The sequence below is a fragment of the Chionomys nivalis genome, chromosome 1 (genome assembly GCF_950005125.1).
Source record: "Chionomys nivalis chromosome 1, mChiNiv1.1, whole genome shotgun sequence".
In the NCBI taxonomy this organism is placed as follows: domain Eukaryota; kingdom Metazoa; phylum Chordata; class Mammalia; order Rodentia; family Cricetidae; genus Chionomys; species Chionomys nivalis.
In genome coordinates this window covers 21,012,324-21,035,596 of record NC_080086.1, presented here as the reverse complement: position 1 = coordinate 21,035,596, position 23,273 = coordinate 21,012,324, and the positions used below count along the sequence as shown (strand labels likewise).

General features: G+C 39.1%; 1 protein-coding gene across 1 annotated transcript; it reads left to right on the top strand.

Moving 5' to 3' along the window:
- Positions 1 to 269: 269 nt before the first annotated feature.
- On the top strand, positions 270 to 13,001 carry LOC130885713 (killer cell lectin-like receptor subfamily B member 1). The gene is made up of 5 exons (XM_057787415.1): positions 270 to 300; positions 8,911 to 8,955; positions 9,856 to 10,010; positions 10,545 to 10,660; positions 12,878 to 13,001. Exons 1-5 carry the CDS (start codon positions 270 to 272, stop codon positions 12,999 to 13,001), a joined length of 471 nt encoding a protein of 156 aa, XP_057643398.1.
- Positions 13,002 to 23,273: the final 10,272 nt, after the last annotated feature.

The window sequence follows — 23,273 nt, the reverse complement described above, 5'->3', positions numbered from 1 at the left end:
GTTGGTCCTCCATAGTTCAATTTTTCTCACCACCACTGTCTTCCAAACTCATTATACCATGACCACTAAACCCTGATTTTAGCATCCAACCATTTTCCTAGTCCAAAATCCCAAAGTCTTTCACATTGTTCCAAAACATCACACTGTCAGGTCTGTCAGAGTACCACCCTACTTCCTGGTACCAATTTCCATATAAGTTACTCTTCTATTGTTGTGAAGAGACACCATGACCAGAGCAATTTATATAAAAATTAGAGTGCATAACCATTATGGTGGAAAACCTGGCAGCCGAAAGGCAAGGTGATGGAGCAGTAGCTAAGAGTTTACATCCTGATCTGCAAATTGCATGCAGAGAAAGAACTAACTGGGAATAGCATGGGCCTTGGAAATCTCAAAACCCATGCCCAGTAACATACCTCCTCCCACAAGGTCACACCTCCAAATACTTCCTAAATTCTTCAGTCAACTAGGGACCAAACATTAATATATGACCCTATGAAGTCCATTCTCATTTAAACCACCACACTCAGTTCTTTTATCCTTTTAACTATAATCTTTGCTATTAAAAATTTTTAAATTTATATGGCCTCATCTGCCTATTTTGCTTTTGTTGTCAATGTTTTGATACCACATCCACAAAGCATTACCAAGTACAATGTCACAACGTTATCTCTATATTTTCTTTTTGGTATTTTGAATTTTTTTTTGTGTCATCTAGTTAATCAATTTTGAGTTAATTTTTAAATATTATAGTTTAATAATGAGTCAAATTTTACTATTTGTATGTTGATTTCCAATTTTCTAAGCATCTTTCATTGAAGGGTTCCTTTTTCCTGAGTTCTATCAGTTGGTACACTTGTCAAGATAATTTGACTATATACTGTCAATTTATTCATATTCTCTGTCCTGTGTTATTATTTTCCTTTGGTCTGTTTGCATCTATGCCAGTAGAACACTGTTTTGATTACAACATTTTACTAAGATGTTCACAAATCAAGAAACACATATCTTCTAACTTTGTTTTATAATTTTTAAAAAAGATTTATTAATTATGTAAACAGTGTTCTGCCTGCATGTACACCTGCAGGCCAGAAGAGGGCACCAGATCTCATTATAGACGGTTGTGAGCTACCATGTGGTTGCTGGGAGTTGAACTTAGGACTTCTAAGAGCAATCAGTGCTCTTAACCTCTGAGCCATCTCTCCAGCCCATTTTATAATGTTTTGAATTCACTGAGATTCCATTTAGATTTTGGTATAAAATTTTCTATTTCTGAGAAGTTACTATTAAGATTTTGATAAGGATTGCTTTGTATCTGTAAGTACTTTGTTTAATATGGTCATCTCAACAATATTGTCATCCAACCCATTAACTCAAGATTATTTAGTGCCTGCTTAATTTCATTCAGCAGTGCTTCACTCTTTTCACTGTATAAGTCCTTTACATTTATAACTGACTACATTCATAAATATTTCAGTCTGCTTCATGATATTGGAAAATGGATTTAAAAAATTTCCTTTTTAGTTATTTGTAATGAATGAGTTGTGTACAGAATGGTAAGAAATTCCTGCATTTTAATTTTACATTCTGATATGTTAAATTGCTTTTTCAGTTCCAATGAGTTTGTGTGTATGTTTCAGACAGACAGGCAGTGGGATAGGGACAGATGTGGGGTTTTTTACTTGAACATTTTATGTACGTACACAATATATTTTGTTCATAACCACTCCTTATATCATATCCTCACAACTCAGCTGAGACTCACCTTCAACACGTCCCTCTCCCATCTATATGACTTTTCCTTTATGTTTTTAAAAACCCATTGAGTTCAGTGAATGCTACTTGTATATGCATAGGTATGGGGCCACCCCCTGGTATAGAAGCAATCCTCCAGTGGCCACACTATACAGCCCAGGTGTCCTGGAAGTCATTGTGTAAACCAGGCTCACAGAGATCCTCCTGTATTTGCTGACTAAGTGCTGGCATTAGAAGTGTGTTCCACCATGCTTGCTCATGCTGAAATTTTTATTGGCTTGATTTTATAGATTGTCACAACTTTATGAGTTTGTGAATGCAATGACCATTTCATGTTCTGAAGACAGAATTTTATGGCAATTTTACATTCTTTTCACACCCTCTTCCATGAATTCTCTGGGAGGGAATTAATATTTCTTTAAGGCTGAGAACTCACAGTTATTCCCAGAACTTTGAGCAGTTTAAGTAAACCAGAACTGACTACTTCCCACTGCAAAAAAGAAGTTTCCCTGATTCAGGTAGAGAACAGCAATTATCTAAGGGGATAAACATAGATATTTGGACGGTAATCTGACAAAATGACCATTTATCAAACCAACTGTAGTAGGCTCCTTTTTTGGGCCTATGACTTTTCTAGCCATTGTTTTTTAACATGTATACAATATCAGATATGAATAGATGTTAAATCTAATTGGAAAGCAGTTGTTTACCCCCATAACCTTCATACCAGCATTGCACTGGAGGTCATTTTGCATGACTGATTGATGTTGTACATTGATGGCTTCTCACTCAGCAGTCTGCATAGAGTCTTATAGAATTATGGAAGCTTACCAGCAGCTTAGAAGTTTCCTGGTTAATCCCATATTTGTTTATGTTCTGAAAACATGTGGTATCTTCAACAATAGGGTCTTACCCATATAGTAATAGTGGACAATCAAGAGCGATGGCAATAGCCAGTGTTGTTTTGGGGAACTCTCAGGTTTTCCTGACAAGTAACTTGTAGGGTATTCCAGGACTTGCACTGATTTTTGTTTCATTACCTTTGTGTTCTGGGAGCAGCATTCTGAGAACACATGAAGAATACTGTTAATTCAAACTGTTAATCTCACTGATTGAGAATAAGACTACTACAACAGTGAAATCAAATTTGCAGCAAGCTTTAATTAAATTCTGGATGGCTAGATAGGCTCTGGCCAGGTCCATACCCAGGTTTTCACAAAAATGGTTCAAGATCACACTGTGTAGTGACTTAAAAAGTAAAACCCATAATTCATTGCATTCCCCATCAGGTTCAATCAGGGGCAAACATACATCCTGATGTACCTCCATCCTGTGAGTCCCCCACCCTTAAGTGATCAAGCACATCCAGTGCAGATAGGTCAGACAAACTTATTTAGCGGAATGAAAAATATGTGACTTATTATATCCCACAAACAATAGCCTCCAGAATTGCAGGAACTCTCTGTTCTTGGGCAAAGGTTGTGCAGATCAGAGATACTTTTGTTTTATGACTTTCTTAGGCATAGTAATTAAAACTTAAAATGTAACTTTGGGTCTCAGATAGATTACTTTAAAGAACATCAATTTTAAATTAGTTTGTAAATTATTGTGTTTCATAAGGTTTTCTCATACATTCTGTTGTTTATTTTTTTTAATCCACTGGTTACCTCTTTTATCTCTCTAGCCCCTCCTCCATCCTTGCCTAAAACGAACACATTTTTAGTTTTGTTCTTGTATTTTTCATTCCAGGATTTCTGTTTGGTTCTATTTATGGTTTCTACATCTTCATTGGTATAGTTTACCTACGCATTGATCTCCTACAGTTGTTTCTCAGTGGTGTCCATGTTCATCTTTATGACAAGTTTTAGAAATTCTTTGTCTAGGAATTGTAGACTAACTTCAGTAGGTCAATCACCTGCTATCTAAGCAGTATGACCAGACTTCAGATCCCTAGCACCTGTGTAAATAATTGGCTCACCCACAACCCCAGTGTTTGGGAGGTGATGTGGGGGACCCTTGGAGCAAGTTTGTTAGCTAAACTAATGTAATCAATGGGCTCTGGGTTCATTAAGAGACCCTGCTCAGTAACTAAAGTAGAGCATGATCAAATAAGAAACTTGATATCAAACTCTACCTCCACATGCACACCCATGCACCACAGATGTACACTTACACAGATGTGAGCGCTCATATTCACACTTACACATACTAAATACACATTTTAAAAATAAAGTAGAATTATGTCCCAAATAGCTATACATCTGTGCTACTTTAGTTTAAGAAATATTCTTGTACTTTGATTGGATAACATTTTGTTATTTGGTTTTGTTTTGTGATTGGGCATCTGAAAAACCGGATGATGTGTGGGATTCCACTCTGTATGTTGTGAACATGTTTTATTACTATTGTTTAATAAAGAAGCTGCTTTGACCCATGACAGGGCAGAATATAGACAGGAGGAAAATGCAAAAGGTATACATACACATACACACACACACACACAGAAAAAGAGGAGTAGAGTCAGGCAGATGGCATGTCAAAAAGACACCAGAATCTTACCAGTAGGTCACAACCTTGTAGAGATACATAGATTAATAGAAATGGGTTAATTTAAGATATAAATGCTAGGTAGAAATATGCCTTAGCTGTTGGCCAAGCAGTGTTGTAGTTAATATAGTTTTGTGTGATTATTCAGGTCAGGATGGCCAGAAACATAACAGCAGTCTTCATTTACAACCAGCCACCTCTTGCATGGACTCTTCATCTCAGGAAAATTTTCATCAGGTTAATATTGTGTTTCTCAAACCTGTTTTCATATCTCTCTTTGTGTACTGTCTGCCCATGGATGGTGCCACAAACATTCTGCTTTCCTCTATTATCTGTGGGCTACAAACTGGGGGCAGGACCTTTGGTGATCCACATATGGCAAGATAGAAACAGTTCTCAGGTATTCCAAAGGCAAGCAAAATACTCCATTAATGCCGATTGTTTTGTTTCATTGAAAATTAATAACCTCTCTGTGGTGATTCTGACCAGCAGGACATTTTTCAGTGACAGGTCCTGAGAAGGAAGGTCTAAAGCATCAGAGATAAAGAATATAGAATAGGTGAGCTTGGGAAGTCTTGCAGAAGCTATATGTTATTCCAAGCCAGCTCATTAAGAAATATCTTATGCACTAAAAGTCAACAGGAAGCTAACAAAACAGTAAAAGGAACATGGAGAGTTAAAGAGCCTGACAGACAAAGCACACTGTGGTCTTTGGGATAATAACTCCAGTCTTTTATAGAGAAAAGTTTCAGTATTCAGGAACTGAAGTTTTAACCAATTTGAAGTATGGCCCCAGGTCCAGACTGTCCTTGCCAAGTTCAACCCTGGGCAGGACACAGAATTATGTTCCTTCTGCCTTTTCATCAGGACCTCTGAGAAAGCTTAAGTTAGGTTTTGTTAGGTCCTACACTGTGGAAGGTTTCTGCCCAGATCTTCTGCAGGATAAAGCATAAGAGAGCTGCATCAATTACCTACCCCCTTTTCTGTAATATATCTCCTTGGTTTTATTTCTTTATTTTTTAAATATTTATTTATTTATTTTTTCATTAAAAATTTCTGCCTCCTCCCCGCCTCCCGTTTCCCTCCCCCTTCCCCCATCCTCTCCCCCTCCCTCTCCAGTCCGAAGAGCAGTCAGGGTTCCCTGCCCTGTGGGAAGTCCAAGGACCTCCCCCCTCCATCCAGGTCTAGGAAGGTGAGCATCCAAACAGGATAGTCTCCCACAAAGTCAGTACAAGCAGTAGGATCAAAACCCCATGCCAGTGTCCTTGGCTTCTCAGCAGCCCTCATTGTCCGCCATGTTCAGAGAGTCCGGTTTTATCGCATGCTTTTTCAGTCACAGTCCAGCTGGCCTTGGTGAGCTCCTATTAGATCAGCCCCACCGTCTCAGCGGGTGGGTGCAGCCCTCGCGGTCCTGACTTCCTTGCTCATGTTCTCCCTCCTTCTGCTCCTCATTTGGACCTTGGGAGCTCAGCCCGATGCTCCAATGTGGGTCTCTATCTCTATTTCCATCCACTGCCAGATGAAGGTTCTATGGTGGTATGCAAGATATTCATCAGTATGGCTATAGGATAGGGCCATTTCAGGCTCCCTCTCCTCAGACACTCTTTGGTTTTAAAATAGTCTGGGACTGCAGCATCTTAGCTAGACTCCAGACTTCTCACAGAGGTGCTCTAATCTGTATGTCAATGCCTAATGCAATACCTCTGTGGAGAAGGAGATGTTCTAGCTTCCTGGTGAGCCAGTCTGCTCATGACACCATTCCTTTGTATTTTTAGCCTGAAGAATATAATCTTATATCACTATTATCACTTTGTGGCTCATATTTTTACCTTCTTGCTGAAAATAGCTACTTTATCACACTAGTTTTTACATTAAGAAGTACTATTACTTATATTTTTCCTCTTTTTTTCTACGTATCCCAACTCTTATTATTAACCTGGAATGATTTGATATCAAAATAGGCTTCTAGTTAAAAATGTATCTTCATTTTTTCTTGAGACACTAAATATTAATTTCTCTATTTTCATATTCTGAAACCCAGGATTATATATAATCATTCATTATTTGAATTATTTAGATTTAATGTCACATTGTCTGTTTGTAATACCACACTGTATTCTTTTTCATACATTTTCTGTTTGTCTTCTCTTTCTCCATATATATTATTATGACAAGATCAAGGTAATTATGAATTCTAATATATGCTGTGGTAAAAATATCTTTCTGGCTATCAGATGATCAAAAGACATTATTAATACAGGTAAATTCTTCAGGATTGTAGCCTCAAGAAGGTGTATTTTTGTATCTGTATGATGGTTGCTACATAAGGTGCAGTGGTTGTTGCAGATACTCTGTAACTAGCAAGTGGTCAGTTTGTTTTACACTCATGTGGACAAATGACACTTATCTCTGGTTGTTTTTTTTTTCACTTACACCCTGCTTTGTGGTATAGAGGCATTTGTAAGTATCTTTATCTGAAACCATCTCACCTCAAATCTGCCATTCTTAGCAGAATGACTCTGAATTCCTAGTAGTCACAGATGCTTTCTTTCTTCCATTGTACACTTTTAGCTCCTTTATCGAAAATGAGGTGTTCATAGGTTTGTGGGTTAAAATCCAGGTCTTCTATACGATTCCATTGATCGACTTCTCTGTTTTTATGCCATTACCATGCTGTTTTCATTACTGTAGCTCTGTAATAGAGTTTGAAGTCAGGGATGGTAATGCCTCCAGAAGTTCCTTTATTGTATAAGATTGTTTTGGCTATCCTGGGTTTTTTGATTTTCCATATAATGGGCACAGGAGATCGCTTCCTATGTATAACCCCAGCAGCACAGACATTAAGGGCAACATTGAATAAATGGGACCTCCTGAAACTGAGAAGCTTCTGTAAAGCAAAGGACACTGTCACTAAGACAAAAAGGCAGCCTACTGACTGCGAGATCTTCACCAATCCCGCAACAGGCAAAGGTCTGATCTCCAAAATATATAAAGAACTCAAGAAACCAGGCATTAAAATGATAATTAAACCAATTAAAATGGGGCACTGAACTGAACAGAGAATTCTCAACAGAAGAAGTTCAAATGGCCAAAAGATACTTAAGGTCATGCTCAACCTCCTTAGTGATCAGAGAAATGCAAATCAAAACAACTTTGAGATACCATCTTACACCTGTCAGAATGGCTAAAATCAAAAACACCAAGGATAGCCTTTGCTGGAGAGGTTGTGGAGAAATGGGTACCCTCATCCATTGCTGGTGGGAATGCAAACTTGTGCAACCACTTTGGAAATCAGTGTGGCGGTTTCTCAGAAAAATTGGGATCAACCTACCCCTGGACCCAGCAATACCCAAGAGATGCCCTATCATATGACAAAAGCATTTGTTCAACTATGTTCATAGCAGCATTATTTGTAATAGCCAGAACCTGGAAGCAACCTAGATGTCCTTCAATGGAAGACTGGATGAAGAAAGTGTGGAATATATACACATTAGAGTACTACTCTGCGGTAAAAAACAATGACTTCTTGAATTTTGCATGCAAATGGATGGAAATAGAAAATACTATCCTGAGTGAGGTAACCCAGACCCAAAAAGAAGATCATGGAATGTACTCACTCATAATTGGTTTCTAGCCATGGATAGGGGCCACTGAGTCTATAATTTGTGATCCTAAAGTAGCTAAATAAGAGGGTGAACCCAAGGAAAAACATATAGTTATCCTCCCGTCTATGGGAAGTAGACAAGATTGCCGGGCAAAAAAATTGGAATCTTGGGGGTGGGGTGGGATGGGGGTAAGGGGAGATGGGGAGAGAAAAGTGTGAAGGAGAGGATGGGGGGAACTTGGGGAAACGGGATGATTGGGGATAAAGGAAGGTTGGATAGGGGAGCAGGGAAGCACATATCTTAGTTAAGGGAGCCACCTAAGGGTTGGCAAGAGACTTGAACCTGGAGTGGCTACCAAGTGCCCAGGGCAATGTCCCCAGTTAGTTCCTTGGGCAGCTGAGGATAGGGAACCTGAAATGACCCTATCCTATAGCCATACTGATGAATATCTTGCATACCACCATAGACCCTTCATCTAGCGATGGATGGAGATAGAGACAGAGACCCACACTGGAGCACCGGACTGAGCTCCCAAGGTCCTAATGAGGAGCAGAAGGAGGGGGAACATGAACAAGGAAGTCAGGACCGCGAGGGCTGCACCCACCCACTGAGACAGTGGGGCTGATCTATTGGGAGCTCACCAAGGCCAGCTGGACTGTGACTGAAAAAGCATGGGATAAAACCAGACTCTCTGAATATGGCAGACAATGAGAGCTGATGAGAGGCCAAGGACAATGGCACAGGGTTTTGATCCTATTTCATGTTCTGGCTTTTTGGGAGCCTAGACAGTTTGGATGTTCACCTTCCTAGACCTGGATGGAGAGGGGAGGACCTTGGACTTTCCACAGGGCAGAGAACCCTGACTGCTCTTGGGGCTGGAGAGGGAGGAGAAGAGGAGTGGGGGGAGGGGGAGAGGGGCGGGAGGAGGGGGAGGGAAATGGGAGACGGGAAGGAGGCGGAAAATTTTTTTTCAATAAAAATAATAAAAAAATAAAAAAAAAAGAAAAATGCAATGTGTCTGATCAAGAGATTATGGCTGAACCAACAGGTAATTGTGTGGCTTGAATTTTCTGAGAAAAAGAGGTAATTTTTTGATAGAAAATGTTAGTTCCCTCAGTCAGAGTTCACAACAGTCTGCTTTAAGACATTATATCACAATGGATTTATCTCTGAGAAGACAGTCACAAAAATGTTAAGAACTTGTGGAAAGTTGATGTGGGAGTGTCATATATCAATCTGTTGCTTTCATTGGTTAATTAGTAAAGAAACTGCTTGGCCTGATAGGTTAGAACATAGGTGGGTGGAGTAAACAGAACAGAATGCTGGGAGGAAGAGGAAGTGAGGCAGATGCCATGCCTCTCCTCTCCAGGGCAGATACGATGAACCTCCTACCCAAGATGGACGTAGGCTAGAATCTCCCTGGTAAGTTACCACCTCATGATGCTATACACATTAATAGAAATGGGCCAAACAGTGTTTATATGAATATAGTTTGTGTGTTGTTATTTTGAGGCATAAACTAGCCAGGCGGTTGGGAGCCGGGCGGGGCGAAAAGCAGGCCTGCCCACCGCTCCTACTACAGGAAGTCATATGGTTCATAAATGTTGGGTCTCTGAACTGTATTGAAGCTGGGTGACCTTGACATCTATGATCTTAGGCACCTGGCCATGCCTCCTCAAGTTGCAGGTGCACATGACCCCTAGAAGACAGATATCAAGTTAAAAAGTAGAATATTTGATTATTTTAATGACCATGTAAAACAGTTTTCTCTGTCTGAAGTTATTAGAAACAAAAAATAGAGTGAATCCTTTGTCACCAATTATGATTCCTTGACATATGACAGCATCAACCTTGTTCCAGTAAGTGCTAAATGAAACAACTGCTGTGTGAGTTGATTGTAGTGTAGCAGCAACGGACAGAAATAAACATGTCTTCTTTCTCACTGTAGGGAGATCAGCCATACTAAAATTTCCAAGAGATTGGCATCTACACTGGAATAAATGCTTATTTTTTTCTCAAAATTCCAGACCTTGGAATGAAGGTCGAGCTGATTGCTCTGTGAAAGATGACACTTTGCTGCTCATTCAAGATAAAAAAGAACTGGTAAAGTGTTAAAATGCACAGTAGAATGTAATACTTTTTTAAAGCTATGTTGTTATCTCTGTACTTTAACCAATTTTCTATGTCAAGAAAATGGAGACCTAATTTTAGGAAGTTCAAAATTGGAGAGAATGATTGTACTAATGAATTAATAGCTGAATACAGTAGAAGGAATCAATTAAACATATACCTGGTCGTGGTGGTGTACACCTTTCACTCCAATACTTGGGAGGCAGAGGAAAGTGGGTCTCTCTGAATTTGATGCCAGTCTGGTCTACAGTCCTAATTATAGGACAGCCAAAACTACACAAAGATCCCCTGTCTCAAAACACACACACACATGCAGGTTTCTCTCTCTTCATATATAGATTTACATATATGTATATTGTTCTCTCTCTCTCTATATATATATAAAGTAGAGATAACTTTATGCTGATGGGTAGCTAGAAGTAAAAGTGTTTTACAAGGTTGGTAGAAGAAAGTAAGTCATGAATAAACAGATTTTAGATTAAGCATTCTACTATGTTTTCAATATAGAGACTGATTCAGGACGTCTCAAATAGAAAAGGGCATCAGTTTTCTATTGGACTAAGATATGTACCAATGGAGAAGATCTGGAAGTGGATAAATGGATCTACTTTAAATCTTGATCAGTGAGTATTAAATTATTTTATTTGGATAATCAATTCACATCCATTTTCCTGAAAATTAGATTTTTATAAATTTAATTTAGTTTGTAAATCTTGAGAGCATTAAATTAGTCTGAAAAGATAATTTTCATGTACAAGTAGACATCGACCCTTATAATATTTGTGTGCATGTGTTTGTTTACAATGAAGAAAATTAAAATTAAAAGACAAGTAGATTAAGTTCTTAGGGTAAGAGATAAAATAGTTTAAATGCTTATCTTAAATTCATAGATTTCACTTTTCTTTTCATTTTTCTATACATCCCCACTGACATAGAATTTCTATAATTTTTTTAAAAATATTTTATGTGTGTGTGCCTGAGTTTATGTCTGCGTTCCATGTACATGCAAAAGTCCACAGAAGTCAGAACAAAGCATCAGAATCTCTGGAATTGGAGACACAGATAATTGTGAGTTGCCCAATGGGTGCTGGAAATTGAACCCGGGTTCTCTGTGAGAGCAGTCAGCACTCCTCACCCCTAAACCACTCTTCAGCTCCTACACAGAAGTCCTTAGCAGCACTTTAGAGTTATGGTGAGAAAGTTGCACCATAGAGTCATGAAATGAATATCTCTAGACAGAATCAGTGTAGACATTGCAGTTTAAAATAATTTCATACATAGAAAAGTTTGATTTTCTTTTTTGTGTGTTTCTGAGAGTATGTTAACTTTGGTTTGTGTGTGTTTCTTAATTGAGCTATGATATAAAATGCTCACTCAATTTTGAGTCATAGTAAAAATAATAATAAATAAGAATGTATATCTGAAGCAGAAGATTTAGCTCAGTTTTGTGATTTTACTCTTTGGATAAAATGATGCTCTGATTAGACAGAAGAGACAAGGTAAATTTTGAGTCCATCAAACTACAATAGAAGTGCTTTATCTCTACATCACAGCAGAATGACTGGAGGTGGAAATAGCAAAATCACCCAGAAGCATCTGGGCCAGTGAGCCTGGAGTACACAACACAGTGGTAAGGGAGGTTCCCCCCAAAATTGTCCTATGAGTTTTACACAAACTCTGACCCTCCCTTTATCACCCCATCTCCCTTCTAGCTTATCTTAATTCCCTGAGCCCTGTTTTTCAGGTAAGGAAATAAGGGAAAAGTTTTACAAATTAAGATCATTGTGGGAAATAAAAGATATGATGTTAGAGCCTTCATCAGAAATCTGGCTGGGTAAGTACTGGGAATCTACCAAAGGCTTTTTGAAAAGTCATTGATTTGAACAGATTGGCATCAAGAAAGAGGTCTTGAAAACTGGAGAAAGAAGCTGCAGGATGAAACAATAAATTTTAGAGACATTTACAGAAGCCCAGTTGAGGGAAGTTTATAGTTTGATTAGCATGCTGGACACTAGGATGACATCACATTTACTGCTCAGGCCCAAGAAGGGGCTCCGGGAAGAAACAGAAGCAAAGTCACAACTGTGAGGGAGCCCTGCCTATTGCCTGATGTGTGACATCCTCTGCTAGAGACTGGCAGGTCTTGAACTCCCCACTTCCTTGTAATCACCGCGGAAACTGCCTGTGTTAGTGCTTGACTTCTGGTCCTATTTCCATCCTCAGCGATCCCAGGATTGCTCAGTGTGGGACTAGTGGTGTGATAAACCTAACATCCGCCAGCTCTGGGATAAGAAGGGAAGGAATCCAATTCTGCTCCACATGAATTTAATGTCCTTTGTTCTTTGCATCCAATTTTCTGTAGACCCACTGTGATCACATTGTATGATGAGTACATTTGAAGAGCACCTACTTATGTAACTATTGTTATATATTCATGTACATCACAGAGGCTTTCCTTAACATCAACTGGTTTTACCCTATATAATAAAGGAAAATGAAGCTCAACAAAAAGCTGATGCTTTTCACATGGTCACAGGATATGTTAGCAGTAGAACAAATAGTTTTCATCTCATTTTCTCAAACCTTCTCCTTTTTGTACATCACTGTGAAGATTCTTGCCGGAAGAATTCTTTTCCAGAGAGGGTGAAACTGAATATTCTAGAGGTTTCTGTCAGCTGTATCTTTAATGTTTACCTTGTTTACCTTCATTCTGTGTGTTTATTATACATAAACACAATGTAATCTACAGCACTCTTAAAAGTTCAAAGAACAATAAGTGACCGATGTGACAATTGTAAGAAAATTATAAAGACTAGGAACAGCTACTTTTTGCTCTTCAGATTACAAGTCACTGGCAAGGAAGAAGAAAACAGCTGTGCTCTCATCTCGGGGACAAAAGTGTTTTCTGACACTTGCTCTGCAGACAACCATTGGATCTGCCAAAAGAAGCTGAAACATGAGTGAGATCCTGACTCCCGGTTGTGAATCTTGTCTCTATTCTTTTACCTTCCATACCAGCTGTCTGCATTGAGCTGTCAAGGCTGTCCCTCCCAGTGCAGTTAGTAGCACAAAGCATGGACTATAAACCCAGTGTGACTCTTACAGATCTCACTTCCAGTTTCTTTATTCTGTAAATGTAAATGCACATTGACACAGTTGTGCCATTCTAAGAGAAGTATTCTATAGAAGGAAGCCCAGGCCATCAGGGACCACTGGAGGCCTTGTGTAGCATTTGCTGATCTCTGTGCATGAGGTCATTTAGACAGCTGCAGCAAACTGCAAAGTCCTAATCTTTTACCTCAACCCCAAACTACCTTGCATTTGGTCTGTAGAGCCTTGATTAAAGTCTTTGCTCTTGATTCTGATACAGAGGCCCACAAAAAAGGAGCATGAGAAAGAATGAGCTGTTTTGTTTGACACCTTCACATTAGTTGATTATTAATTGAGTAATACTGTGATAATGGGAGTCACTCTAGGTAAACTGGGCTATGTGAGCGTGAAACCTCCCACTCTACCATGATTCACCAGCTGACCCTGGAGAGTTTGTGGCACTTTGATGCTGTGTCATTGTCCACAGCTGTGAGAGAGGAGGTTTTCCTCTTTTCCAGTTTCCTATTGTGGCAACACAAATGGACTAAGACATGATCTTGTCTTTTTCCACTGTTCCACAAGTCTTCCCATTTTGATTTTCTTAGCACTTCTATCTTATGCACCTCTCTATAGTTTAAGGATCATTCACAAACTGTAGCAAGCTAAATATTTGTTTATCTTAGTAGAATATAAATGGCATGCTTTCAGTTAGAGAAATTAAAAAAGTGAGTACTTCTGATAAATCTCTTGAATGAACTCTTTTCTAAAAAAAAATCTTGACAAATTGTCCATAGTAATGAAAAATGAAGATAAGGAGGGATAATAAAATTTCTGTTACAAGATACATCTACACACACACACACACACACACACATACACTCAATGTCAAATTTTGTTACTTAAATTGAAGTATATGCTGATGCAAGTAAAATCTCAACTAAAAAGTTACTGTTTTTACATCTCTTCCAAAGTTTCCCACCCTCTTATCCTCCAAATTCTTTCCCTTGACCTTCTTCCCCATCTACCATCTACTCTTCCTCTTCTGTTTTTTTTTTTTTGTTGTTTGTTTGTTTCATGTATTGGCAAGCCTCCCATTTCCATCAGCCAGCCATGGTATATGAGGTTGCAGTGAACCAACTGAGAGGCAAGCCAGAAGAAATGAAACAGAGAAATAATGGAACTAACAGATGTTATGACACATGGACCTAACTGATATTTAAAGAACATTTCACCCAAACACCGAAGAATTTATGTTCATTTCAGTACCCCATTGAAGTATCTATAACCATATATTATGCCACAAAGGAAGTCATAGCAGATGCAGGAAAATTAAAATAACCCTCTGCACCCTATCAGACCACCATGGATTAAAGTTGGATGTCAACAACAACAGAAAGAACAGTAAGCCTATAAGCTCACTTAAACTGAACAACTTTCTACTGAATTACCACTGGGTTAAGGAAGAAATATAGGAATGAAAGACTTCCTAGAATCAATGAAAATGAATACACAACATACCCATCTTATGGGACACAATGAAAAACAAAAATAACTTTTTAAAATAAAAATTATTTTGTGTGTATGAATGTTCTGCTTGCATGTATGTTTGTCATCCCCAAGATTGCCATAACTTTTAATGAATAGGAAATTAAAACAATCAGCCTTTCAGAACTCAAATTTGTTGCCCTTTGAAATCTTGAATATGTATGTATGGTATGGTGTGCATATTGTAATTTTCCAAACTTGACAAAATAAAACACATCTGATGTAGGTGAGTTCATTGGTTAATAAAGAAACTGCCTTGGCCCTGATAGGTCATAAAATTACGTAGGTGGAGTAGACAGAACAGAATGCTGGAAAGAAGGGAAGTGAGCCAGACACCATGTCTCTCCTCTCCGGTCAGATGTGATGAAGCAAACTGCCAGGTCAGACATGCTGAATCTTTCCCGGTAAGACTGGTGCTACACAGATTACTAAATATGGGTTAATCAAGATATGAGAGTTAGCCAAGAAGAGGCTAGATATAATGGGCCAGGCAGTGTTTAAATGAATACAGTTTGTGTGTTGTTATATCGGGGCATAAGCTAGCAGAGCAGGAGCCGGGTGGGACGAAAAGCAGGCCTGCCCGCAGCTCCTTCCGTTTTCCCAATTACATTTCTTAGAGTAGTCTTTGTGTTACTTTCTGCAGATAATGGAGTTTGGTTGTATGAAGAAAAAAAGTAGGGCAATTCTTTGTTTTCCTTGGCTTGTTGACAAGTAATAGAAAAAATTTTTCTCAAACTCTTGCTATTAACATGGAGTTTCTTATGATATTCCAATGCTTCTTTCCCCATCTTATATTCCTCTCTGGGGCTGGGATTAAAGGTGTGCACCACTGTCATTAATGTCACACACTTCTTAGTTTCTATGGCAATTAGTGTGGTTACTGGGATTAATGGTGTGTGTCATTATGGCTACTAAGATTAAAGGTGTGTGTTACCACAATCTGGTCTTTAAGGCTAACTAGTGGGACTGTTTTACTCTCAGGTCTTCAGGCAGTCTTTTTATTATTATTATTAAAATACAACTGAAATTCCACTTCATTTCCCCTATCTGTCTAAAATAAAAGAAGGCTATAAATGTCAGAAAACTGTACACAATAATTACAATGACTTATTACATATACAATATGTACATATACAATATGTACAGACAATAAATACATCAACAATGTCTAGTCCATTTGCACTTGTCTAATTTAGAGGAAATATTTCATATCTATCCTATCTTGGTGAGTCCAAAGTCTTATACTTAATTTACTTCATATCATAATATACTTTCTGTGTCTGGTAAACTATAAATATATCTAATCTTCAACTCCCTCAGAGACCCAAGAAGGAAATAATATTAACTGAGTAAGCAGAATTGCAAACAAGGTATTTCCAAAAATTGTGAGTAATGACAAAAACAACCGGTTGCCTGGACAGTCATCCAATGTTCCTCTGCAATGTTGGAGCATCCATCTTTTGCCTACAGGCCAAAAATACTCAACAGACTTTTCTGTGAAGCAGGATATTTTGTGTCCTGCTTGTCTAATTAGGACAGCATAATGTCAGCCACCAAGGTAGGGACATTTTCTTGTCCAGTGGCTTACTTTTGCCACAAAGAAAGTAAACTTTATGTGCTGTTTCTCTGATGCCCATTATCTTCTCAGAAGTAGATTGGTGCTGCCATGAGCAGACATGTCTCATTTTTATTAAAGAGAAGAACCTAGGTTATTAAAACATCTTCAATATCATATTCTGTAGACCTCTGAAGTGTTTGAAAATGATATATCTACCTAAATTATATATTTGTTTGACCTTGAAAACATACCAAATCTTTCGATTATACTAGGTGATTGTTAATCTATATTTCTTTATTATCCTAAACAGTTGATAATAATGATTTTCAAGGACAAGAAGTTTGCATTACATTGTTAAATGAGACATATAAGGTACAATATCTTGAACAAGATTAGAAATATATACAATATGTTTTAACAAAATTAAAATTTGTATCAGTATACAAAATTTGCATACAATATACAAAAGTAAAACTAATGTAAAACATTTAAAACTAATAGTTGTTTTTTAAAAGCAGATTCAAGGGCTGGAGAGATGACTCAGTTGTTAAAAGTACTGTCTGCTCTCACAAAGGTCCTGAGTTCAATCCCCAGCTGCCACATAGTAGTTCAAAGTCATCTAAAATGAGATCTGGTGCCATGTTCTGGTCTATCAGCATACATGAGGCAGAGCACTGTATACATTTAAAAAAGTAGGTTTAATAATCTGCCTTTTTATCTTGTCATATAAGATTAGATTCAATAATCTAACATTCTTTGGTTTTTCAAAACAGGGTTTCCCAGTAGCTATGGAGTATGTCCTGGAACTCACTCTGTAGAACAGGCTGTTTTTGAACTCAAGTTTCTCTGTAGACCAGGCTGACCTGGAACTCAAGGAGATACTCCTGCTTCTGCCTCCTGAGTGCTCAGATTACAGGAATGGATTACAGGCATGTGCCACCACCACCTGGCCTTTTTCTTTTTTCAATACAAGAAACTTGAATCTAATTCTCTTTGTTTAGCTTTTCCTGACCATTATTTCTAACAACTTGTAACCAACACATTAAAAAACAAACTAACATCCATAATCCATGTTTTGGGAATGTGGGCTTAGTTTTCTAGGCTATTTCTTGCTGAATGGGGGCAATGATAATCTTATGGGAAACCAAAGGAAATTTATGATTATGTCAAGTCCTTATTGGAGCACTCTGTGAGACTGGATCACCTCAGCCAGCAGTACTGAAGCTGCTCTAGGCATAGAATGCAGAGGAGACTGCAAGAAATGTACTCTGAAGAGCTGGATCATTCATTTTTCTGTTCATATTAGAGATTTATCAGATGATTTTCCTTGACCAAACCTTATTTTTCTTTTTTTTCTTTTTTTTTAAATATTTATTTATTATGTTTACAATATCTGTCAGTGTGTATGTCTGCAGGCCAGAAGAGGGCACCAGACCTCATTACAGATGGTTGTGAGCTATCATGTGGTTGCAGGAATTGAACTCAGGACCTTTGGAAGAGCAGGCAATGCTCTTAACCACTGAGACATCTCTCCAGCCCCCAAACCTTATTTTTCTTAACCCAGAATGAATCCAGTGTTTGGGTCTAGGCTTCACCCCATCCCCTGTCATCCATGTGTCCAGGGAGTCTGGAAGGTTTGAGTGGCTCTTTCCATCCTAGGTTCCTCCACTAGGAGTTGCCTCAGTTCAAACTCCACCTCTGAGAAAGCCTAACAAACAATGACCCCTCCCCAGAGAGGGTCAAGGCCACTCCTTCAAGCTATTTAAGCAGCCTCCAGAGAACACACACTAGGTTCTCCTTCCCCTCTTTGTGGTTTCCTGGTCTTCCTTCCCTGGGGGCAGGGGCTTACAGGTTCCCCAGGATTGCCAGCATTCATTAAACCTGGGCTTTTTCTAATTCGGTTTGATTCGGTCTGATTTGGATTATTGCACTGGCAGAGAGGTTTGTTGGGCCTTAAAAACTTTACATCAAAAGCCAATGAAACCTTATTTTTCATAACCAAGGATGAATCTATGCCGTGCCTGCACAGCCTGGAACTGAAACCAGAGCAAAGGACTTCAGCATTAAACATGCACACACACACCTCTCTAGTTGCTGGTAAAAGAAGTCCTTTTTTGAATAGCATCACAGAGGCTTTTATAACTTAACAAAATCAGGTGGACCAACAGGTGAAAACCTCATTGCCTGATCATCAATCAAGGTCAAGGCAACAGGTGCTCAGGAAGCAGAGCTGGACACAGCTTTCAGAAGCTCAAATCAGAAGGCCAAGAAAAGGTCACTAGCAGGGGAGAGCAGCTAGAGGCTGGGACTCCAAAAGGTCGCAACAAAACTACAGACTCTCATTTCCAGTGGAAATCAAAACTTCTTTCTCATAATAACTTATCTTTTGACTTAAATGTTGAAGTCTAGGCATTTTGATCAAAACTTATTTTCCTAATCCAGAATGAATTCCTAGCCTCTCACTTCCTGTGGAAACAAAAATAAAACCTATTCTCCAAAGCGACATACATCTTGACTTAAAGTTTAAAGTCAATGCATTTTCTTCCTTCCTTCCTTCCTTCCTTCCTTCCTTCCTTCCTTCCTTCCTTCCTTCCTTCCTTCCTTCCTTCCTTTCTTTCTTTTTATTAAGAATTTCCACGTCCTCCACTCCTCCCATTTCTCTCCCCCTCCCCCTCCTTCTCTAGTCCAAAGAGCAGTCAGGATTCCCTGCCCTGTGGGAAGTCCAACGTCCTCCCCACTCCATCCAGGTCTAGAAAGGTGAGCATCCAAACAGACTAGGCTCCTACAAAGCCAATTCATGCAGTAGAATCAAAACCCAGTGCCATTGTCCTTGGCTTCTCAGTCAGCACTCATTGCCAGCCACTTCCCAGTCCAGCTGGCCTTGGTGAGCTCCCATTAGATCAGCCCCACCATCTCAGTGGGTGGACACACCCCTTGCGGTCCTGACTTCCTTGCTCATGTTCTCCCTCCTTCTGCTCCTCATTTGGACCTTGGGAGCTCAGTCCAGTGCTCCAATGTGGGTCTCTGTCTCTATCTCCATCCATTGCCAGATGAAGGTTCTATGGTGATATGCAAGATATTTATCAGTGTGGCTGTAGGATAGGGCCATTTTCAAAATATATTTGTTGAACTAATCACTAACATTTAGAATTAAAAGTCTTTTAGCAGCTTTTGCTCCTTTCTCAGCATTCAAACATGTTATATTCTTCTCTTGGGCTGGAATTAAAGGTGTCCAGCACGTTCATTAAAGGCATGCACTTCCCAGTTTCTTTGGTAACTAGTGTGGCTCCTGGGATCAAAGGTGTGTGTCATTATAGCTACTAAGATTAAAGGTGTGTGTTACCTTAATCTGATCTGTAAGGCTAACCAGTGGGACTGTTTTACTTTCAGATCTTCAGACAGTCTTTATTTTTTAAATTCAATTCAAATGCCACTACAAAGTAGCAGAGAAGTGACCAGTGACCTCCTATCTCTTTCATTACTTCATCTAAAAGGGCTGAGATCCTCTCTAAATTCTGCTTTACTCCCTGTTGATCTATCTGTCCTCAGTCCTCCAAAATCTCTATGATTAATTATGGTCAGTTGTGGCTAGCTCTGCCCTCTGATTCAAGGCAAGCTTTATTGTTAGAATGCAATCACAATATCACACAACACTTTCTCCCAATTAACAGTAATTAATGAACTTGAGGGATGATCATGTAATCTATGCTGTGATTATGAACTTCATGTCTTCTGGAGTTCACAGTCAGCCGACTACCACCACTGTCATGAAATTGTAAGCAGCTGCTTCAATTCCACTCTAAACAGATGAAATAACTTTAAGGAAATCTTTGCCTTTCTCCTTCTTAATTCGTAATGTAAGAATTCCTATAACAGTGCCATCTCCACCTCTCCCCAAGGAACAGAAGAACAGAGAGGCTGGGGTCCTGCTGGTGGTATCACCACAGTATCAACTTTGATGTTAGGAAAGAAGGAAGGAGGCTAGACCTCTCCCTGACAAAAGTTTCTGCCCAAAGAGTAGCAGACAACCTCAGTGGCTGTCATGACAGTAAAGTCTGGACTTCCACCTGCATGTGGACCCTGGAAATGCTACAGGAGTCTGTAATAGGGAGAGATTTTCTAAAGGCCTCTTGAATGATGGGGACAGGTCAGCAAAAGACTTGGAAAGATGACAGGTGTTGGGAGTGCCTGTGTTCTGGTAGCTTGAGAAAGGATATTGATGGGGAGGGGAAAATGTAGGGGTAGAAGAGATGGGGAAATGCACTAGATACAATGAGTATAAAACCAGTATTTTATTTAAGTGCAACAAGCAAGATAAAATGAACCTATGGATCTTTTGCAGGTGATTGAGTAGGGGCCCAAAGGAAATGTGCATCTTTTTTGGCTAGAAATTTTCTGTGGACTCACACTTCTATGAAACCTAATACTGAGACAAAGAACACCAAGAACCTGTACCCCTAGAACAAGGATGGTGCAGACCAGACAGAGCTGTGAAATAATTTTATATTTTTCAAAATAAGTCACCCCTAGGAGTGTTCTTGTTTTCACATTTAGTTCTGGATTTAAAGTTAATTCCTTGAAATAATTTTTTTCCAAAGGAAACTAAGTAGAACCATGTTAGGCTTTACTGTTGAATTTCTAATAAATTAAAAAGAAAACAGTCTTTCCTCCTTTAACAATTTTTGAAAGATCTTAGTTTTGTTTTTACTCAAGTATTCACAGCCTATTAAGGGCTCAACCTGGAAGGGAAGAAGCTGTAGAGGTTTAGCAAAAATAAAACTTGGTCAGCCCTGCACACACTCAGGCTGGCTACCATCAGTCCTGTGAACCCACAGAAGCCAGAAGCCACAATGGGCTTTACTCTTCTCTCTACACACACACACACACACACACACACACACACAGAGAGAGAGAGAGAGAGAGAGAGAGAGAGAGAGAGAGAGAGAGAGAGAGAGAGAGAGAGAGAGGGAGAGGGAGAGGGAGAGAGGGAGAGAGAAACACACTTCTTGCATCTCTGTGGGCTGGTTCGCTCTGTGGCTCAGCCCATGACTGAATTAGTCTACTATCTATTCCTCTGCCCTGTCACCCTCCACATTCACAGCAGATCTGTGTCAGAGCAAGACTGCACACCAAGGTGGTCTTCCTCGTTGGTAACTGACATGTCTCAAAAGGCAATCCTCCAGAACCTGCTTGGGCCAGTAGCCCGGGGAATCATGATGCAGACTTCTAAGTTCCGGACTCCAAGAGAGGCTAGCCAGGGTGGGAAAAGAACACTCAGGAAGACATGTGAGTGGACACAACTGTTTCTTGCCTAGTGGTCCTTCCATCACCAGAACACTTGTCCTCCTTCCGCTGTAGACACCTCCTTCAAGGAAGCCTGTGGCTCAGTGTGCATCTCCTCCCAACTTTATATTTCTTTGTCAGGATTAGGTTTAGCATCTCAATCTATCTGTGTGTTTTGAACTGTGTGAGCCTGGGCTTGCTGTGAAGTGCAACTGGAAACTTGATGGTGTCCTATTAATAGCTTGGAAGTTACCTTGAGTGCTGCCCTGCTTACCCTGCTGAGATACACAGGTGTCCAAAACATACAAGGAGATTTTACTCATTGATTTAACAGGTTTTAAAATTTAAACAAAGAATAAAAGTAGGCAAAGGACTTCAATAAGCACTACATCCAAAAAAAGATAGAGATACACACATGGATAAAAAACACACTCAGTCTTGAAGGAAGTATAATTTAAAGCCCCATGGGAAATCACATCAGGCATATCAACAAAGCAAAAAATATGAGTATCACAGAAAAGAGGGAGAAACTGGAGCCTATGAACACTGTGGGAATTCTCAATAGTAAAGACCCTGAAAAACAATAGAAATTCCTCCAAAAATTAAATGGGGCTGCAGTTTGATTCAATAATGAGCCTTTTAGATACTTACTTAAAGGATAAAAATTCAGGCCTCTAAGAGATATGATCACTTCCATCTTCACTCAAACATGATTCATAATAAAGTTTTGTGAATTGTACCCAGTCTAGATCTCTGTCTACAACTAAATGTGGTATATTTGTACAGTGGAATGATCATCAGGATTTAGAAAGAAGAGGGATATGTAGCTCGGGAAACTGGGGTGAACCTAGATGATTTTATGCTAAATAAAAAAGTGATTCACAGAAAGAAATGGTGCCTGATTGCACACACAGAAAACACCTGCAGTAGTATAATGTGAAAATCAAAGAAAAGAGAAATGGTTACTAGGGAATAGAGAAGGATGGAAAATAATTAGGTATACGTAGAAAATCAAGCAGTCTCAGTAAACTCTAGAGACCTGTATTATATTGACCTGTCTGCTGTGGGATGCCCTTCTCTATAGGTGTTGCTGCTATTGTTTGATAAATAAAGCTGTTTTTGACAATGGCTTATCAGAGTAAAGCCAGGCAAGAAACATATAATACACATCTATCTATTTATTTACCTGTTTGTCTATCTATCTATCTATCTATCTATCTATCTATCTATCTATCTATCTATCTATCTAGGCAGAGTCAAAGAGATGCCATGTAGGTGCCCAAGAAGCAAGATGTGAAGAAACCAAGAGTATCGTGATAAAATATAAAATAATAGAAATGGGTAAATTTAACATGTAAGAGCTAGGTAGGAGTATGTCTGATGTCTGAGACATTGGCCAAACAATGTTGTAATTAATAAAGTTTCTGTTTGACTATTTGGGTTTGGGTGGCCGGGAAACAAAAGCACAGTGGCTGAGAAATGAAAGTGAAGTCTTTGCTTACATCTGTCATCCTGCTGTGTACAAAGTAAATTGTTGAAAATGTGATTGGCAGTATTATAGTGAGAATCTGGTTAAAAATTGCAGCCTTTTGAAAGTAATTTACAAGATGTCAAGACTGTTAAGAATTGCTGAGTATGGTGGTGCACACCCTTTAAAGAAACAGATACACACACATACACATACACATACAGAATGACAGACACACACACACACTGCATTTGTTGTATTAAATCACTGAGCTTAGTTTAGCTGTCAGAAC

Bases quoted from the DNA above. Each gene is read 5' to 3' on its own strand.
- LOC130885713 (XM_057787415.1), top strand. From the start codon at position 270: ATGGTGGAAAACCTGGCAGCCGAAAGGCAAG. The intron at 8,956-9,855 runs GTAATTGTGTGG...TTCTCACTGTAG, and splicing joins GATTATGGCTGAACCAACAG to GGAGATCAGCCATACTAAAA. The intron at 10,661-12,877 runs GTGAGTATTAAA...TTTGCTCTTCAG, and splicing joins TCTACTTTAAATCTTGATCA to ATTACAAGTCACTGGCAAGG.